At 35.7% G+C, this 16,620-nt stretch overlaps 1 protein-coding gene across 1 annotated transcript in view; it reads left to right on the forward strand.

Moving 5' to 3' along the window:
- The window catches only part of GPR158 (G protein-coupled receptor 158), a 426,015-nt gene that overhangs the window by 389,549 nt on the left and 19,846 nt on the right, over window positions 1–16,620 (forward strand). The window contains exon 7 of the mRNA XM_060659134.3: window positions 6,696–6,934. Within this exon, the coding sequence (XP_060515117.3) occupies window positions 6,696–6,934 (239 nt within the window). The remainder of the gene's footprint in view (window positions 1–6,695; window positions 6,935–16,620) is intronic.

The following is a 16,620-nucleotide window of genomic DNA, read 5'->3' on the forward strand; positions in this document are numbered from 1 at the left end:
GTCTGAAACAAATAAAAACCTCTTTTACATTTCTTACTTTTTGTACATGGACTGTGTGTGTATGTGTATATTGGGACATGTCTTCAACACTCAGTCAAGCACTTTACCACTTTGCCTTAGACTTCCTGCTTCTACAGAGCCTCGGGTCAACAGGATATGAGAACTTAGGGCCTTCTTGGGTCTTTTCTGAGTATTTTTCAGCTTTTTAGATGCCCGGGAATATATGGGAACTTTTCAAAGCCCTTTTTGCCCAGCAGATCTCTTTCCCAGCCTTCATTCATTTTTGTTTAGTCTATAGTTTGTTCTAACTGTTACCTCTTGCCCCAAGTGACATCAACCAATCCATTTGCCTTTAAATGTTTTAGTCAAGTGACCCTCAGCCTTGGGAGGGTTCCCAGTTGGGTGACTTTAAAATGCAAGTCAAAACTGCAATGAGATATATCACTTCACACCTGTCAGAATAGCTAAAAATAAAAACATAAGCAACAAATGCTGGTGAGGATGTGGAGAAAAAGGAACGCTTTTGCACTGTTGGTGGGAATACAAACTAGTAGCAGCCACTGTGGAAAACAGTATGGCAGTTCCTCAAAAAGTTAAAAATAGAACTGCCCTATGATCTAGTAACCACACTACTGGTATTTACCCCAAAAATAAAAAGTACAAATTGAAAGGATACATACCCTATATTTATCACAGCATTATTTACAATAGCCAAATTATGGAAGCAACCTGAGTGTTCACTGATAGATGAAGGGATAAAGAAGATGTGGTGTATATATATATATATATATATATATATATATATATATATATACACCACCACAATGGAATATTATTCAGCATTAAAAAGAATAAAATCTTGCCAATTATAATGACATGGATACAGCTAAAGAGTATAATGCTAAGCAAAATAAGTCAATTACAGACAAATATCATATGATTTCACATATATGTGGAATTTAAGAAACAAAATAAATGAGCAAAGAAATAAAGAGAGAGAGAGAGAGAGATAAACCAAGAAACAGACTTTTAACTATAGGGAAAAAACTGAAGGTTACCAGAGAGAATGTGGGTGGGAAGATGGGTGAAATAGTAATGGGGATTAAGGAGTGCACTTGTCATGTTGAATGCTGAGTAATGTATAGACTTATTGAGTCACTATATTGTCCACTTGAAACTAATATAACTGGAATTAAAAAAAAAAATAAAGGCAGGCCTTTTGAACTAGTCCTCCAGAGAGCCACCAGAAAGGTCAAAATGAACAACCACAATTTTTTAAGAAAAAGGTGTATTCTGTTTGCCTAGTACTAGTTGCCTGTGATGAGGATGGGGGATGTTGTCTTCAAGTCCACCACTGATCTGGGGAGTGGGAGATAGGACACTGGATAGAACAGTATGTTAAAATGTCACAAAACTTTTTACTCAGATTCAGTTGTTTTTCTCTTGGTTAAGCATCCCCCTGGTTGCTATAAGCTTTTGATTCTTTTCCAGGGTTCCAAAAAAAGTTGATTCTAATAGTTTTTGCCACTTTATTCATTGCTTTTATGGGTGGATAGACTTGTGGGTTCTTTATTCCATCATTTTTGCTGATACTATTCCCCAAAACCATAGTATTTTAATTGCCTATTGATGTATGTTTACTAAATTATAATGAACCTGGGAGCAGGTAGATAACTGCATTTGCATTTCTAACAAGATTCCAGATGATATTGATGATACCGGTTTGGGAACCAGTGGCCTAGAGCAAGCAACATCTAAACTGAACCTTGAAATAATAGGTAGAAATTAGCAAAATTAGGTGTTGGTATGGGGCGGGGGGGGGGGGCAGTGAGGAAAACTGAGGGCAAAGGTTCACATATAGTCCACAGGGACCTGCAGGTCTATAGGAAAGGGAGAGTGGTGAGAGATAAGGCTGCTGAGACAAGGGGGAACCAATATTCAAAGGCATTTAAAGGTCTTTTACCATATTAAGGATCTAGGATTTGGATGGGGAGCCACTGAAGCACTATAAACAGGGAGTAACATGATCAGAAGTGACCATTGTGGCTTCAGTGTGGAGTGTGGAGTGTGGATTGAAGGTAGGCAAGACCAGTAAGTAGACTAGTTAGGAAGCTACTATAGGAGCAGGTTGATGACCAGGAGCCAGGATAGCAGTGAAGATGGAGAAGAGAAGGATTTGAAAGATATTGAAGAGGTAGAAATTAAATTCTTGATCACTCATTTCATGTCTGGAATGTAAGTGAGAGAGAAAAATTAAAGTTTATTCCTAGGTTTCTGCCTTGATCAATTAAGTGATACTAGTCATTGAGATAAGTAACACAGGAGAAAAGTAGGCTAGAGGAAGAAGGAGTGGAAAGAGGGATAATTTCATTTGAGGACATGTTGATGTCTAATAGGTCACTGAGTAGAAAGATCTTGAGCTCAGGAGAGAGATCTAAACCGAAGATAAGGATTTGGGTCTCACCAGCATGTAGATAACTGAAACAGGGGTGTCAATGGAATTCCCTGGGTACAATATTTAAAGTAAGAAATAGATCTAGATGGCTACATTTAGGAGGTCCTTGGGAAACACTACCACTTAAGGGGAAGACTGGAGAAGCAGAATTTGCATCAGAAACTAAAAAGATGCTGACAGAGGAATAGGAAGAAAATCAAGAGGATGTGACATAATGGAAGCCAAGTGCTTTAGCCATGCTGAAAGCTGGAGAGAGATCAAGTAAAAAAAAAAAAAAAAAAAAAAAAAGTACAAATATCAATTAGATACTTGGAGAAGTACAAGTCCTGACAGCGGAGTTTTATGAGCTCAAACCAGAAATGTGTGGGAAGTAAAAAAGTAGAGACAGATACTCCAGTGACAGCCAATTCCTGGGTTGCCCTTTTCATTGTTACAACATCATTTCCATGAATTTATCTACTGTTAATAATGAGAACTGAATATATTCTTTAAATATGCCTTTTTAAACTCTGTCAATTTCTTGCAATCTTCTTGTATATGTTACTGCTTTCCTTCAGAAACAGTGAAACCTTCTGAACAGATGGTATCCTAAAGATTTATCTATGAAAAAAAAATAGTAAAGTAATCTAAGAAATTTAATTATTGTATTTTTTCCTACAGCTGTATTTCATATAAATGCATATCTAAGGATTTCATTTTTAGAAGTTGCTATCTAGGGAGTGAACCCATATAAACTAACAAGAGCTTGTTTTTTAAAGATATGGCAGAATTTTCTCATTTTATTTGAAAACAATGCTGGAAAAATTCATCTTCTTCCATTTTACAAAACCCAATATCCTGAAATGCTCAGACTGAAGTGCACAATTGTGTTAGTGTGTTTCCTAGTATTCAAAAGCCAATAAAACTAATAACAGGAGACCCATGAAGCCTTTGGCTTTGGTTTTTCCTCTCTGGAAATAAGATTATGGGATCTATGATAATCTTGAATTCTCAGACTATACAATAAATACCCAAGACATCAGCTGGAAAACATGAAAATTTCTAATAATTTAGAATTCAGATTTATTGATTAAAAGATTATCAAAGTGGGATCATATAGATTTCCTCTGCAAAATGCAACTTACTTTTCCTGCTTTGTACTTTGTTATGTTATGTTATTCTCAAGCTAGAATATCTCCTTATATCTTCTCCACTTTCCTCCATTTCTGTTGGTATCCATTGAAGTCCAGGCCAAATATAAGCTATTCTATTAGGTTATTAGACTTACTAGGTACATACAATGTAGAATATATGCTGTTTTATATGGTAGTTATTTCTACACTTGATTCTAGTTAGATTGTAAGCTTCTAGAACTGTATCTTATTCTTCCCATGTTGCTTAGCATGATACCCAGTATATGATTGTCACTGTATAAATATTTGTTTATTATAATTCTATTTCAATTCAAATTGTGTCTAGAATTAGAACAATTCTTTTTTTTTCTGCCTAGCCAAAATATAGAAGACCATAAAAATGAGCCAGATTTCCTCTTTTAAGCTCCTAGTCTTTCAAAATTTAGAATTCATCCAGGTATGACCAGAAACAATTATGTGTACCTAGTGGCTGCAAGTTTCTCCTGCAGAAAATAAGACTGGAACTGGCAAAACACATTAATTTAAAAAAAAATTCTCTTATTTCTAAGAGTTCTCTGAATTTTTTGATCTGCTAATTACAGTAGAAGTCTTTCTTATGGGGATTAGTCACTGGTCAATAAATTGATACACTTGTTTAAAACTGAAAGGCATTAAAGTAAAGTGTATAAGAGACTACAATTTAAAACACACAAATAATCATTTACCAATGTTTTTTAAATAGGCCCCTTGTTTGACTATGGGTCTGACGTTTGGAGTGCATTGTTCTCTTTCTAACATAAATTACTGTAGTACATTATCTACTGTTCACAATATTGGTTCTTTAAATAAGAGCACAACTTGGGGGTGCCTGGGTGGCTCAGTCGGTTAAGCATCCAACTTTGGCCCAGGTCATGATGTCATAGTTTGTGAGTTCGAGCCCCGCTTCAGGCTCTGTGCTGACAGCCTGGAGCCTACTTCAGATTCTGTCTCCCTGTCTCTCTCTGCACCTCCCCAGCTCATGCTTGCACTCTGACTCTGTCAAAAATAAATAAATTTTAAAAATAATAATAATAAATAAATAAGTAAGACCACAAATCTAAAGATTTTTTTAAAGCATTCTGAGCATAGAATCTTTCTATATTTTTCTGTTTTTTGACCACCCCAATATATTAAAGTTTCCTCACTTTCCCCTAGGTTAACAGCCTATTTAATGATTCACCTACATGGAGTCTTTCCAAAGCTTTCAAGACAGATTTTATACAAATAAGTCTCCTTTTGTTTCAGTCATGTGTAATTATTTTATTTATAATTTGGTTAAATTATATAAATTGATAACAATGGGCACTATTTGGGGACACATACAACTGATTCTTAACAAGTAGCAATTCAGCTGGTTGGAGTCGAAGTGTTTGAGGCATACCAGACAGAGGTAGCAAGTTGAGTGTCGCTGCTAGCATTTAGCATGACATGGGCAGTACTCAGTATGTTTTACATAGAGAATGGAGAATAACCCTTAATCTGATAAACTAGTTGAGTGGAGAATAGTTAAAGAGGTCTTCTGCTGTACTCTTTTTTATACATATCTTGCTACATTGTTCCACAGCAAAGTTGAGGGTATTTTATTCAGTATTAAATAACTTCATGCTGTGTGTTAGTTGAAGGACATTGAAGGACAATGGAGTTAAAGATATAGGGGAAAGAAGGATAAATAAAAGTCTGCTAAAAAGTCAATTTCTTTGCTAGGTGTATTGTGTTGATTCTGGAAGAGCTACTGAAGGTCTATAGAGACAGAAAAAATAGTATAAGACATCTAGGCTATTTTAAGTGTGTATGTTTCATTTCTGGACTTAAAATGATTTTTGTGAAGAATTCATAGGAATACTTCATAAAAATTTTATAAAGAATGAGATGAAGGACAGAATAGAAATTTGGGAAAATAAATTTATTTTTGCCTTTTGGAAATTGATTGTGGATACCCCCATAGTATCATGAACCATTCATGGTAGTTTATTTTAAGTCACAATTTTGTGACATAAAATTTCAGAATGAGAGTGGGGAGTTAAAATCAGCTAAGAATATTCTGGGGATAAAGTTAAAGAAATGGGTAAACAGAAGGACCTGTACAGTAACTTTGGATTTTGCCTTCACACAATAACTAGAAATGGAATAGTTCTTAGATATAACTTAACCTAGTAGTTCTCAACTCTAGCTATTCATTTGAATTGCATACATAGAAAAAATATTATTTATTTATTTATTTATTTATTTATTTTAGTTTTTTTAATATGAAATTTATTGTCAAATTGGTTTCCACTCAACACCCAGTGCTCATCCCAACAAGTGCGCTCCTCAATACCCATCACCCACTTTCCCCTCTCCCCCACCCCCCATCAACCCTCAGTTTGTTCTGTGTATTTAAGAGTCTCTTATGGTTTGCCTCCCTCCCTCTCTGTTTTTAAATTTCCCCCTCCCGCTCCCCCATGGTCTTCTGTTAAGTTTCTCCAGATCCATTTCTTATATGTCGTCCCAATCCTCTTCTTTAATATGGTGATCTTAATTCAGTTACCCTATTTAAATATCTCTCTCATTGTTTTCATATTTATTTCATTATTATTTTTGGTAAGGTAATGAAATAATTGTAGAGAGAGGTCATTTAGAATAATTTTCAGAAAATAACTTTTATAACATTCTACTGTTAAAAAAAACTGGTTTAAGGAAATTTTTGACTTAGTATAATATTGTAAAACCCAACTACTTACTTTCAGGACTATTTTTGAGCCCTTAGAAACCCTGTGTGAGCAATGTTTGCCTATGGATCTTTTTTTTTTTAAGATCTTGAGTATTTTCCTTGAAATATTAATACATACTCAAAAGAATTCCATCCTTTGCAAATCTGTTGACTCACTGGCATCTAATGTAGGATATCTGTTTTGCTATTGAAAGATTAAAAACTAGAATGAAATTAAGTGAAGATATAAGCAATACTGTTTTTGAGGTTTTTTTCATGTTAAAACTGCATAAGTAGGGTGTGGGTGGGTTTAAATTTCACCTAGAAAAATAAAATATTGTGGAGTTTTACTTTCTGACTATTAAGCTTGCCTTCACATTTTGATGTTTTGCTTTTCCAGGGTTTTGAAAGTGTTTCTTTCACGAACAGCCCAACGGATTCCATATATGACTGGTGGACGGGTGATGAGGATGCTGGCAGTAATTATCCTGGTAGTATTTTGGTTTCTTGTTGGCTGGACTTCATCTGTTTGCCAGAATTTGGAGAGGCAGATTTCACTTATTGGCCAAGGGCAAACATCTGATCACCTCATCTTCAACATGTGCCTCACTGAGCGCTGGGATTACATGACAGCAGTTGGTATGTGGTCACTTGTTTTGTGCACTTGCCTTGTCCTTTTTCCAGTGGCATTAAAATAGACTTCTGTAGAAGCCTTACCACCCCCCTTTACCAAACTGAAAGGAATTTCACCTGATATGGTTTTGGTAAAGCAATATTATGAAAAGGACAATAATGACATGTGTATTGCAAACTTTTTCTGAGTTCCCATTCTTTTTTTCATAGTTATGTAGCTTTGTAGTTTTGTTGAGAAAACACAATCAAGGAAATTAGGAAGGAGAAATGCAGCAAATAAAGGCAACTTCTTTGCACAGAGAGTTTCTATTTTCCACCTTCTCACTGTATTCCCATTAGATTAACAGTAGCTGTTCCCTTGATTTATTTCTTTAGTTGGGAAAAAAAAAAAGGAGACATGCTGGAATTTTTAATATAGGTTTGGTCCTGTGATATATCAATCAGACTTAGGATCGAGGGTACTCCTTGTGTAGAGATTTTCCTTGCAAAATGATTAATTAATCTATCTTTCATCTGAAGACAATTTATTAGGAATTCTCTGGAGGTCCAATATTACACAAAAATGAAGCCATGCTTTTTAGGGATTAGTGAGAGTTTGATCACTTAGAAACTAGAGAACTCGGGAGAATCACATAAAGGCTTAGGCCAGAAACACAGGTTTCTCTGGCATCTTGGTTTTTTGAAAAATGAGGAAGAGAAATCAGCAGGAATTTTTCTGCTGTTAACATTAGGCTATTTTAAGCTAGGCCTCTAAAGATACAAAAAATAATGAAAACGAATTTTTATTATTTTGTTGTCATTCCCCTCAGTAAACCACAGGACAAATCTTAATTTTATTTGGCAGATGTAAAAAATAAACACATGAGTTTAATTCCTATTTTCTGTCTCCCCATACTTGGAGATTCTTGGTTGAATATTCACATTTAGTATTTTGCAAGAAGTTAATTAATAAAATATGTATTTAGTTTATAATTTAAATATAATAATATTTTTCTGGGCAAGACATTTTAGAAATTTTCTGGGCCTGATATCTGTATGAATAAAGCAATGTGGGTATATAAAAGAATGGTTATATTGATAATATGTAAAGCCAATCATCATTATTTTGATTAATATCAAAGAAGAGATCGGAAATTATAATTAGATCCATATCAGTATATATCAATGTCAGAAGATAAAGCGTAGAACTAATCTGATTCTGACTTTCATATGGATATGAAAATTTAAAAAGTTATATAGATATAAGATTTCTACTCAACATAAATCTCTGACATTATTTTATATTGTTCAATCCAAGTTAACCAAACTAGGAAAAATCATTTCCCCATATTACTGTGAAGAAAAGCCCACTATATTTCTTTTCTGTTTTATAATACTCAAAATACATCATTGGGTAGGGAATAAACAAGCAGAAAGCATGGCCTATTTACCTAGCCTTTTTTTGTATTTTGTACATCTTGGTTTTGAGATGTATTCAAGGCCTTTTAAAAATTTCTTTTACACTTTAAAGAAAATCATATTTATGATATCTGATGTCTATATAGAGTGAATAAGAATATATAGCTGACAGCAATCTGTAATTTATTTTCCATAAACTTTGTTATATATAAGTAAATTTTCATACAATAAATAAGACCCACTGGGTATCTATAATTTCTCTGATACTGTGTTGAACGTTTTGCAGGAGATATAAAATGAATAAAACCCTTATTCCTCTCACCAAATAGCTTACTATTAGTTTGTATAAATAAATGGAAATTGTTAAAAGTTATTAAAAACAAAATTATGTGGTGAAGACTCTTGTTACAATAGTAGCTCAATAAAGGAAGACAACAGTCTGGACAAGAAACCAGGAATCTTTATAAAAGAGAAGTTCTTTGAGCCGTGGGTAATATTTAGGTTATTGTAAAGTGGCGCAGGGAACATTCCCTTTGATAGGAATAGTGGTGAAGGTGGATGGAAATTGTATGAAACATGAAGGAAGTGCCCAACTAGAAAAGAAGATTATGTTGGAATACATTGTGACTAATACTGGATATGTAAGTTTCTTGTGAGTCTTGAAAACCTGTTATAGGAATTTGGAGAACGAGGAATGTGATGTGATGATGAATCCATAAAGTCAATCTAGATTGCCTTCAGGAGAGAGATATGTATAACTCTTTCCTAAAGGCATATATAGATATACATAGATAGATTATAAATAATAGATATAGATATAGATAGATATAGATATAGATATAGATGATATAGATATATCTCCTAAAGGTATATATAGAAATATATAGATGTACCAAATTCAGGGGTTTTGATTCTACCTAATCATTAGATGGAGAAAGAGCAGTGGCTCTCAAAAGTGTGCTCTCAAAACCAATGACAGCAACAGCACCTGGGAACCTGTTAGAAATGCACATTCTTGGGCCCGCTTACAGACTTGCTTGTCAGACCCTGGAATAGCGGGGCCCAAAAATGAACAAATCAGGAGACTATAGATGCTGGAGAGGATGTGGAGAAACGGGAACCCTCTTGCACTGTTGGTCGGGATGCAAACTGGTGCAGCCACTCTGGAAAACAGTGTGGAGGTTCCTCAGAAAATTAAAAATAGACCTACCCTATGACCCAGCAATAGCACTGCTAGGAATTTACCCAAGGGATACAGGAGTACTGATGCATAGGGGCACTTGTGCCCCAGTGTTTATAGCAGCACTCTCAACAATAGCCAAATTATGGGAAGAGCCTAAATGTCCATCAACTGATGAATGGATAAAGAAATTGTGGTTTATATACACGATGGAGTACTATGTGGCAATGAGAAAGAATGAAATATAGCCCTTTGTAGCAACATGGATGGAACTAGAGAGTGTGATGCTAAGTGAAATAAGTCATGCAGAGAAAGACAGATACCATATGTTTTCACTCTTATGCGGATCCTGAGAAACTTAACAGAAACCCATGGGGGAGGGGAAGGGACAAAAAAAGGTTAGAGTGGGAGGGAGCCAAAGCATAAGAGACTCTTAAAAACTGAGAACAAACTGAAGGTTGATGGGGGGTGGGAGGGAGGGGAGGGTGGGTGATGGGTATTGAGGAGGGCACCTTTTGGGATGAGCACTGGGTGTTGTATGGAAACCAATTTGACAATAAACTTCATATATTGAAAAAAAAAAAGAATAGCGGGGCCCAGCAGTCTGTGTTTCACAAGCCTTCTAGGTAATTTGGATGCTATCCTAAAGTGTAGAACTACTGACTCCAAAGAAGTAATCAGATGAACATAGTAAAACACGTATCACTTATCTCAGCTGTGTTCTGGGCATTCCATAATACTGTTTCCCTGATCAATCATTAGAACATTGTTTGCAGTGATTATTTCAAGTCTTATATTGTACTCCCTCTTCATACCTTCAAACTTCTTTTCTGTTAGATGCCTCCTCCTTGAAAAAAGTAAGTAGGAGCAATTAGACATCAGTTGTTTCCAAATCTTGCCTACATATCTATAGATCTTCCTGTATTTCTATCCATTCTTATTTTTTCTTCTTATCACCTAAAGTAACCCCTCATCCAACATTAACCCCCTTATCTCCAGTGACCTCTCTCACTTTATATGACTTTCCTGTCTTCTGATACTCCCCTACCTCCCAAATCATTCATAAAAAGATTCCCTTCTGGGGCACCTGGGTGGCTCAGTCAGTTAAGCGTCCAACTCTTGATTTTGCCTCAGGTCAGGATCTAATAGCCCTGCATCAGACTCGGTGCTGAGCATGGACCCTGCTTGGTATTCTCTCCCCGTCTCTCTCTCTGCCACTCTCCCACTCACGTACACACATGCACATTCTCTCTTTCTCAAAATAATCTTAAAAAAAAAAAAAAGAAAAAGAATTCCATTCTGACCACAACGTTCTCTCAGGCTATTTAACTGCTCCCTCTGCGATAGTTCTTTAGATTCATGGGCTGTTTTTATTGTATTTTCCTGCCACTAGACTCTGCTTTCCTCCAGAGAGACAGCTTACCTGGTGGCAAATTTTTACACTAGCAAGGATGAAACTATGGAAAAAGTAGACATTTTTTAAATACAGTAATTCTGGATAACACCAGAGAAGGGGATACACAGAAAGCAAGGAGGACCCTGCGCTCACTTTCCTGAGGACTGCGGGGTAGGAAGTACAAGAAAAAATACAGATCCATAGCTGCTGCTGGAAATGCATTTCTTTGGATGATAAGCAGGTCTCCGTGAAGGTGAGGAGAGAGACGCTAAGAGGAGAGATTATGATTGGAAGATCTGGGGCATGGCTTTAGCAGTGAGATAAAAGTAGCAAGACTTGAGAGGCAGGCATTAGTGAAACTAATACTCCCACAGATGTTAAATGGTAGCATTAGGGTCTCAGAAAATAAAAGACTAGTGATAGGGTGCAGAGACCATGAGATGAGAGGAAGTCAAATGGTGGTGGTGTTTGTTTTGTTATCTTCAGGCATTGTTTTGTTCCTACAAACTACTGGAACACCATAGTTTCAAAAACTCCAGCAACACGTTTCTCTAAAGAAAAGTCAAGACACATAGTTTAACAACAGGAACAAATATTTGAAATTAGGACTGTCTTAAAAAATCAGCGACATGTGGTTGCTGTGGGTTTTTTTTCACACTACCCTACAGCAGTTCCATTTATTTATCTTTCATGCATCTTTGATTTTTCTTTCTAGTGCATGTAGCACTAGATATTCTGTATTTAACCTCTTTTAATTTAGTGTTTTCTAATGTGCAGCAGATGCTTCTTTGCAGTTCTCTTTATATATTTCTATAAGTAGTGTGTTTGCCCTTAGATTTTTTTTATACTCAGACTGTTATTCAAGAGTAAATTCTTATATCTTCAGTCAGCCAAGAGGAAACCTGTACTAAAAGCTAAATTATTCCATTTCCTAAATGGAAATGTTTCTATATAAGGGACAGGCTGTGGAGAAGCAATAGATAGGTTTTACCTGGAGGTTGTGGAAAATTTTCGTCAAGAAGCTCTGTACACTTACATCAATGTCAGGAGTCAATTTAGAAAAAAAAGAGAAAGTAATAGTTAATATATTTATAAACATGCATTCTGGGTTAGCTTTCCCTGTCAAAAAGGATTTAATTTTTAAAAATACAAAATAGGGAACCATTTGAAAGAGCGCAGTACTAGTCTTCCCACTGAAGTAGAACTCTAGGTAGAAATGTGGGTCATACATTTAAAGAATTTGCCCACTGCATAGGGCATCTCCAGAACTGCTCAGACAGGTGATTTCCCTGCCACAAGGGTTTCAGACAGATGAAACAGGTGTAGAGACTGCTTGCGAAATCTCCAAACCTCTATGAGACTCAGTTTCTTCTTTGAGTTTCTTTGTTTGAAAACATAGAAAGGGGAAAATGATGACTTTCAGAATCCCATTGTTATTTATATCTATTTATAATTCTTAATAATCACGTTTGTCCTATACAAAAAAAAAAAAAATGTGAGGTCAGCTTTCATGAAAAACAAATAAAGGTGTGGGGCACTTGGCTGGCTCAGTCGGTAAAGCATGTGACTCTTAATTTCAGGGTGGGGAGTTTGAGCCCCACGTTGGGCAAAGAGATTACTGAAGATAAATTAAAAAAAAATAAAATAGAAGTGTAAACATTGCAACTATAAAAGACAGGTGAACATGGGGCAATGTGAGGGTGTTTTCCAGGCCCAGAAGTCTGAGAGCTTTTTAGTGATTTATTTTATTTTTTATTTTTTATTTTTGTTAATTTACATCCAAATTAGTTAGCATATAGTGCAACAATGATTTCAGGAGTAGATTCCTTAGTGCTCCTTACCCATTTAGCCCATCCCCCCTCTCACAACCCCTCCAGTAAGCCTAGTGATTTTTTTTAATCTGGTGGAAAATGAATTTCAAAATGTGAATGTTCCAGAATACTTCTGGATCAGACTAGCTGCCATACCTCTTTGGAGATCATCTATAACGATAATAAAAAATACTATAAAACTCATACTATTTATCATCCTGTGACTCACCCCTTTGAATTTTCTGAGTATGTTTCAATACATTATCTACAGCTCATATGCTTACATCTGCCCATCCCTCCTTTCTCTCCCAGCCTGGTAGCTATAATACTCCCCAGCAACATCAACTGGATTGTTCTCACTATATCCCTGACACCTAACAAAGTATTTGTCAGCTCTTGATAAATATTTGCTGAAAGAATAAAGAATGAGCTCAGCTTCCTTTATCTTGTAATATTTTCTATGGTCAGGATCAGAACAGTGTGAGGAAACATGATAAAGCTAAAAATCCAGCAGTTACACAATGGTCCCCACATTCCCTTAATGGTATGTTCAAATTTGGGAGGTATTTTTGAGCAAGTTATACAAACTAAACTGACAGCCCTGAGCCCTTTTTATAAAATTCTACCTCTGACTTGTCCAACAGTCAAAATAAGAGATTGGTACAAATTTGGCATGGCAAAACAAAATTATGTATACTTTTAAACATTACATAATTCACTTACAAATACTGAAGTAGAATAAAACTGATATGCTATTGATAAAAAATTTTTATTACTCCACTATTCTATGTAAAGGATAAGAGAGTTGGGACTGAGAAACATTGTTCTAAATTAATGGAGGCAGCAAATAAATATCCCAAAAATGTTGGTAGTAGGATTCTCAGATTTTTTTTTTTCTAAATCTATTTGCCCTATTTAGTAAGTTGCTAGTCAGTTGTGCCTCGTCAAGATTTTGCACAATAGCAACTAAATTTTTCATGGCTAAAAAGTTAAAACTCTTTTACCCTATGAGTTTCCTAATTTGTTGGTACAAACTAACACGAGTAGAATTAACTTCTCATGCCTGAATTATCTTTATAAGGTCACCTCTAGAGTAAGGAAGACCATACTTTTTCACCTGGATTTAGTGCTGGCAGCCAGAGTCCTCCAATATGGGGCTTCCAAGTTTGGAATACATAATTTCTTTAATTTTTTTTATTTTTAAATTTTTTTAATGTTTATTTTTGCGAGAGAGAGACAGAGAGAGTGCGAGCAGGTAAGGGGCAGAGAGAGAGGGAGACACAAAATCTGAAGCAGGTTCTAGGCATTGAGCTCTCAGCACAGAGCCCAATGCGGAGCTTGAGCTCACAAACCACGAGATCGTGACCTGAGCTGAAGTCGGATACCCAACCAAATGAGCCACCCAGGAACCCCATGGAATACATAAATTTAATACAGGTGGTGATATAGTGGAGTTCATTCTTTCATTGGTTAGCAGTCAGTATCTGACTACACATTCAGAACATAGACTGAAGATAAACAGTACCAATGACCAAGACAAATTAGAATAAGTGAGCAGACATATACCTTACCTACAAGAAACAAGGCTGCAAAAGGGTGACTGATAGATGGTAATGTCACGGACATGTGGAACTTCTATTGCATGGCTAAATCTCAGCATCAAACTTTAGTTCAGATCTAGGCAAGCACTGAAATGTTTCCTTGGTTTCTTCTAGAAGTTAGGTGATGATAATCTAATGTGATTTAAAAGAGATGTAATTGAGAATAAAGGTATTTTGCCGCCTTCCTTAATCAAGCACAAGAATATATACAAAAAAATTATATCCAGGTTTCTGTTTACCTCCTGTTATTCTCTGTATCTTTCTATATCACCGTTATGGCTTAACTCTTCTCAACCACATTTTATGATTTAATAACTATTCCCTGATAAGGATTCTTTTATAAATTAAGATCTTTGTCCATGTCTTCATAGTTGTGAAAAGTCCACCAGTGCATGAGGTATCTTGTGGGTTTGGAAACTTCTTAGAGCTTGGCATCCCTTGCTGTATCTTTTATTCACCAAGTTTGAAAGAAAGACATAGAGAAAAACCTAAGCAACAATCAAACAGGCATGTTGAGCTTGGGTTCCCATTTCATTTGGGAATTTTTAAATATTTGGTGGTTCTAAAGTAATCCCAATATTCATTATTCCACTGTTCAAAAGTTCTAATTCATTTCCATGAATTCCACATGGAATGTTTTCACTACAGGAAACAAAATCTTTACTCTCTTCTTCACTGACATCCTCTTCTTTTTCTCTTCCTTCCTAGTATGATATCTTAAACACACAAAACAACGTGTCCAGTCACTTAGTCATATGCCAATGTTTAGAAGGAACCAAGAAGAATACGGTAACTCTCTTACTGAGTTATATAGGGAAATTCTAAAATAGTCATTGTTTCTGAGGATGTAAATACTTAATTACCGTAGAAGATTAGTCTATCTTATGACAGGTGAAATGTGATATAAACACCATTTAATGAGTGTGGGAGAAAATAGATTAGACTTCCTCTTCATCTGACTTAGATTAATGTTCATGATGTAGGTTCATTTACATACATCTTCTTTTAGTCTAATGTACCATATGTCTTCATCCACACTGCATCACTTGTTACCACTTTAAAAATGTATTTTTAATTTTCAATCAAAGGATAAAAGCCTGACCACAGAGACAATTTATTTGCCTTGGCTTGGGCTGCATTGCTAGAAACTCACACATGCTTTTGGAGGGTCTTGCTTGACTGTTTTTAGAAAGAGCGAAGTGGGGGGTATTTTCTTGTTTATCTGTATACCACGTCTTCTGAAAAGTCTGTTACATCTTTGAGGAGTATTTATTTATATGATGCTACAGGGCTAACAGGACAAATTATTTTCTATCTTAATTTTATCCTTACAGTGCTACTTTTCTTTTTGGAAATTTAGGAGATTTGAGGTTAGGGCTGGGGATTCTCTTGGGACAGCTCCTAAAGGCCAGGGAGCAAGAGTATCTAAGATACTCATGGTGGTCATAATTTCTTCTCAGGGGTTTCAGCTCCCAGGGAGCCCTGGAACTTTCAAGGGAGGAAGCAACATTAAGAAGGAAAAAAAAAGGCTGTCTTTAGTTGCTTGAACAGAATATCCTATAGATTAAACTCAGTTGTCAAGAAGATTTTGGCAGATCTTTTCCTTGTATTGAGAGGACTATCACAGTTTAAATAACAAGCTGTTAATCCCTATAGACTGCAAGCTTCCCTGTATTCTTACAGCTCAACCCATTCTGATCTCTGCAGTAATCATAAAGAGACTGGTACCACCATTTCCTCTGAGATTAGAATATGTAGGAGTAGAAAGGTTGGTGGGTTTTTCAGTTTCAACTCACTGAGACCCATTCCCCAAAGTAGTGGAAACTGTGGGATAAATTAAATAAGAAAAAGACCTTTAGGCCAAGAAAAAGGCAGATTTGTAATGACCATGTGAGTCCCCCACTCAGTGGTCAAGTAATGTCCTGAGCCAAGCCTAACTCAGCAAAATTGTCTTCAAAAGATTTTATAAGCTAGAAATTGAACAAGGAACTTAATTTCTTTAACTTCCAGAAGAGATAATGGCACTGTAAGTATAAAACTAAGGTATAAAATAAATTGTTGTATTCTCTCTTTCCCCTTTAACATCATATAAAAAACTACATCTCAAAGAAGTAAAATAATTTTCACAAAGATAGAATATAAACAGAAATATAGCCCCCCACACACACACAATCATCCTAAAACCACTCAAGCTAGCCCTTAAAAAAGTATGTGCAAATATAGGGACATAGCCCAAACAAAGGTAAATAATTGTTGATGCTGTCAGTCTTTAAAAAAGGTTGACAATTTTAAACATAGTTTTTAAA

Source organism: Panthera onca, chromosome B4 (assembly GCF_046562875.1).
Source record: "Panthera onca isolate mPanOnc1 chromosome B4, mPanOnc1 haplotype 2, whole genome shotgun sequence".
Taxonomy (NCBI): domain Eukaryota; kingdom Metazoa; phylum Chordata; class Mammalia; order Carnivora; family Felidae; genus Panthera; species Panthera onca.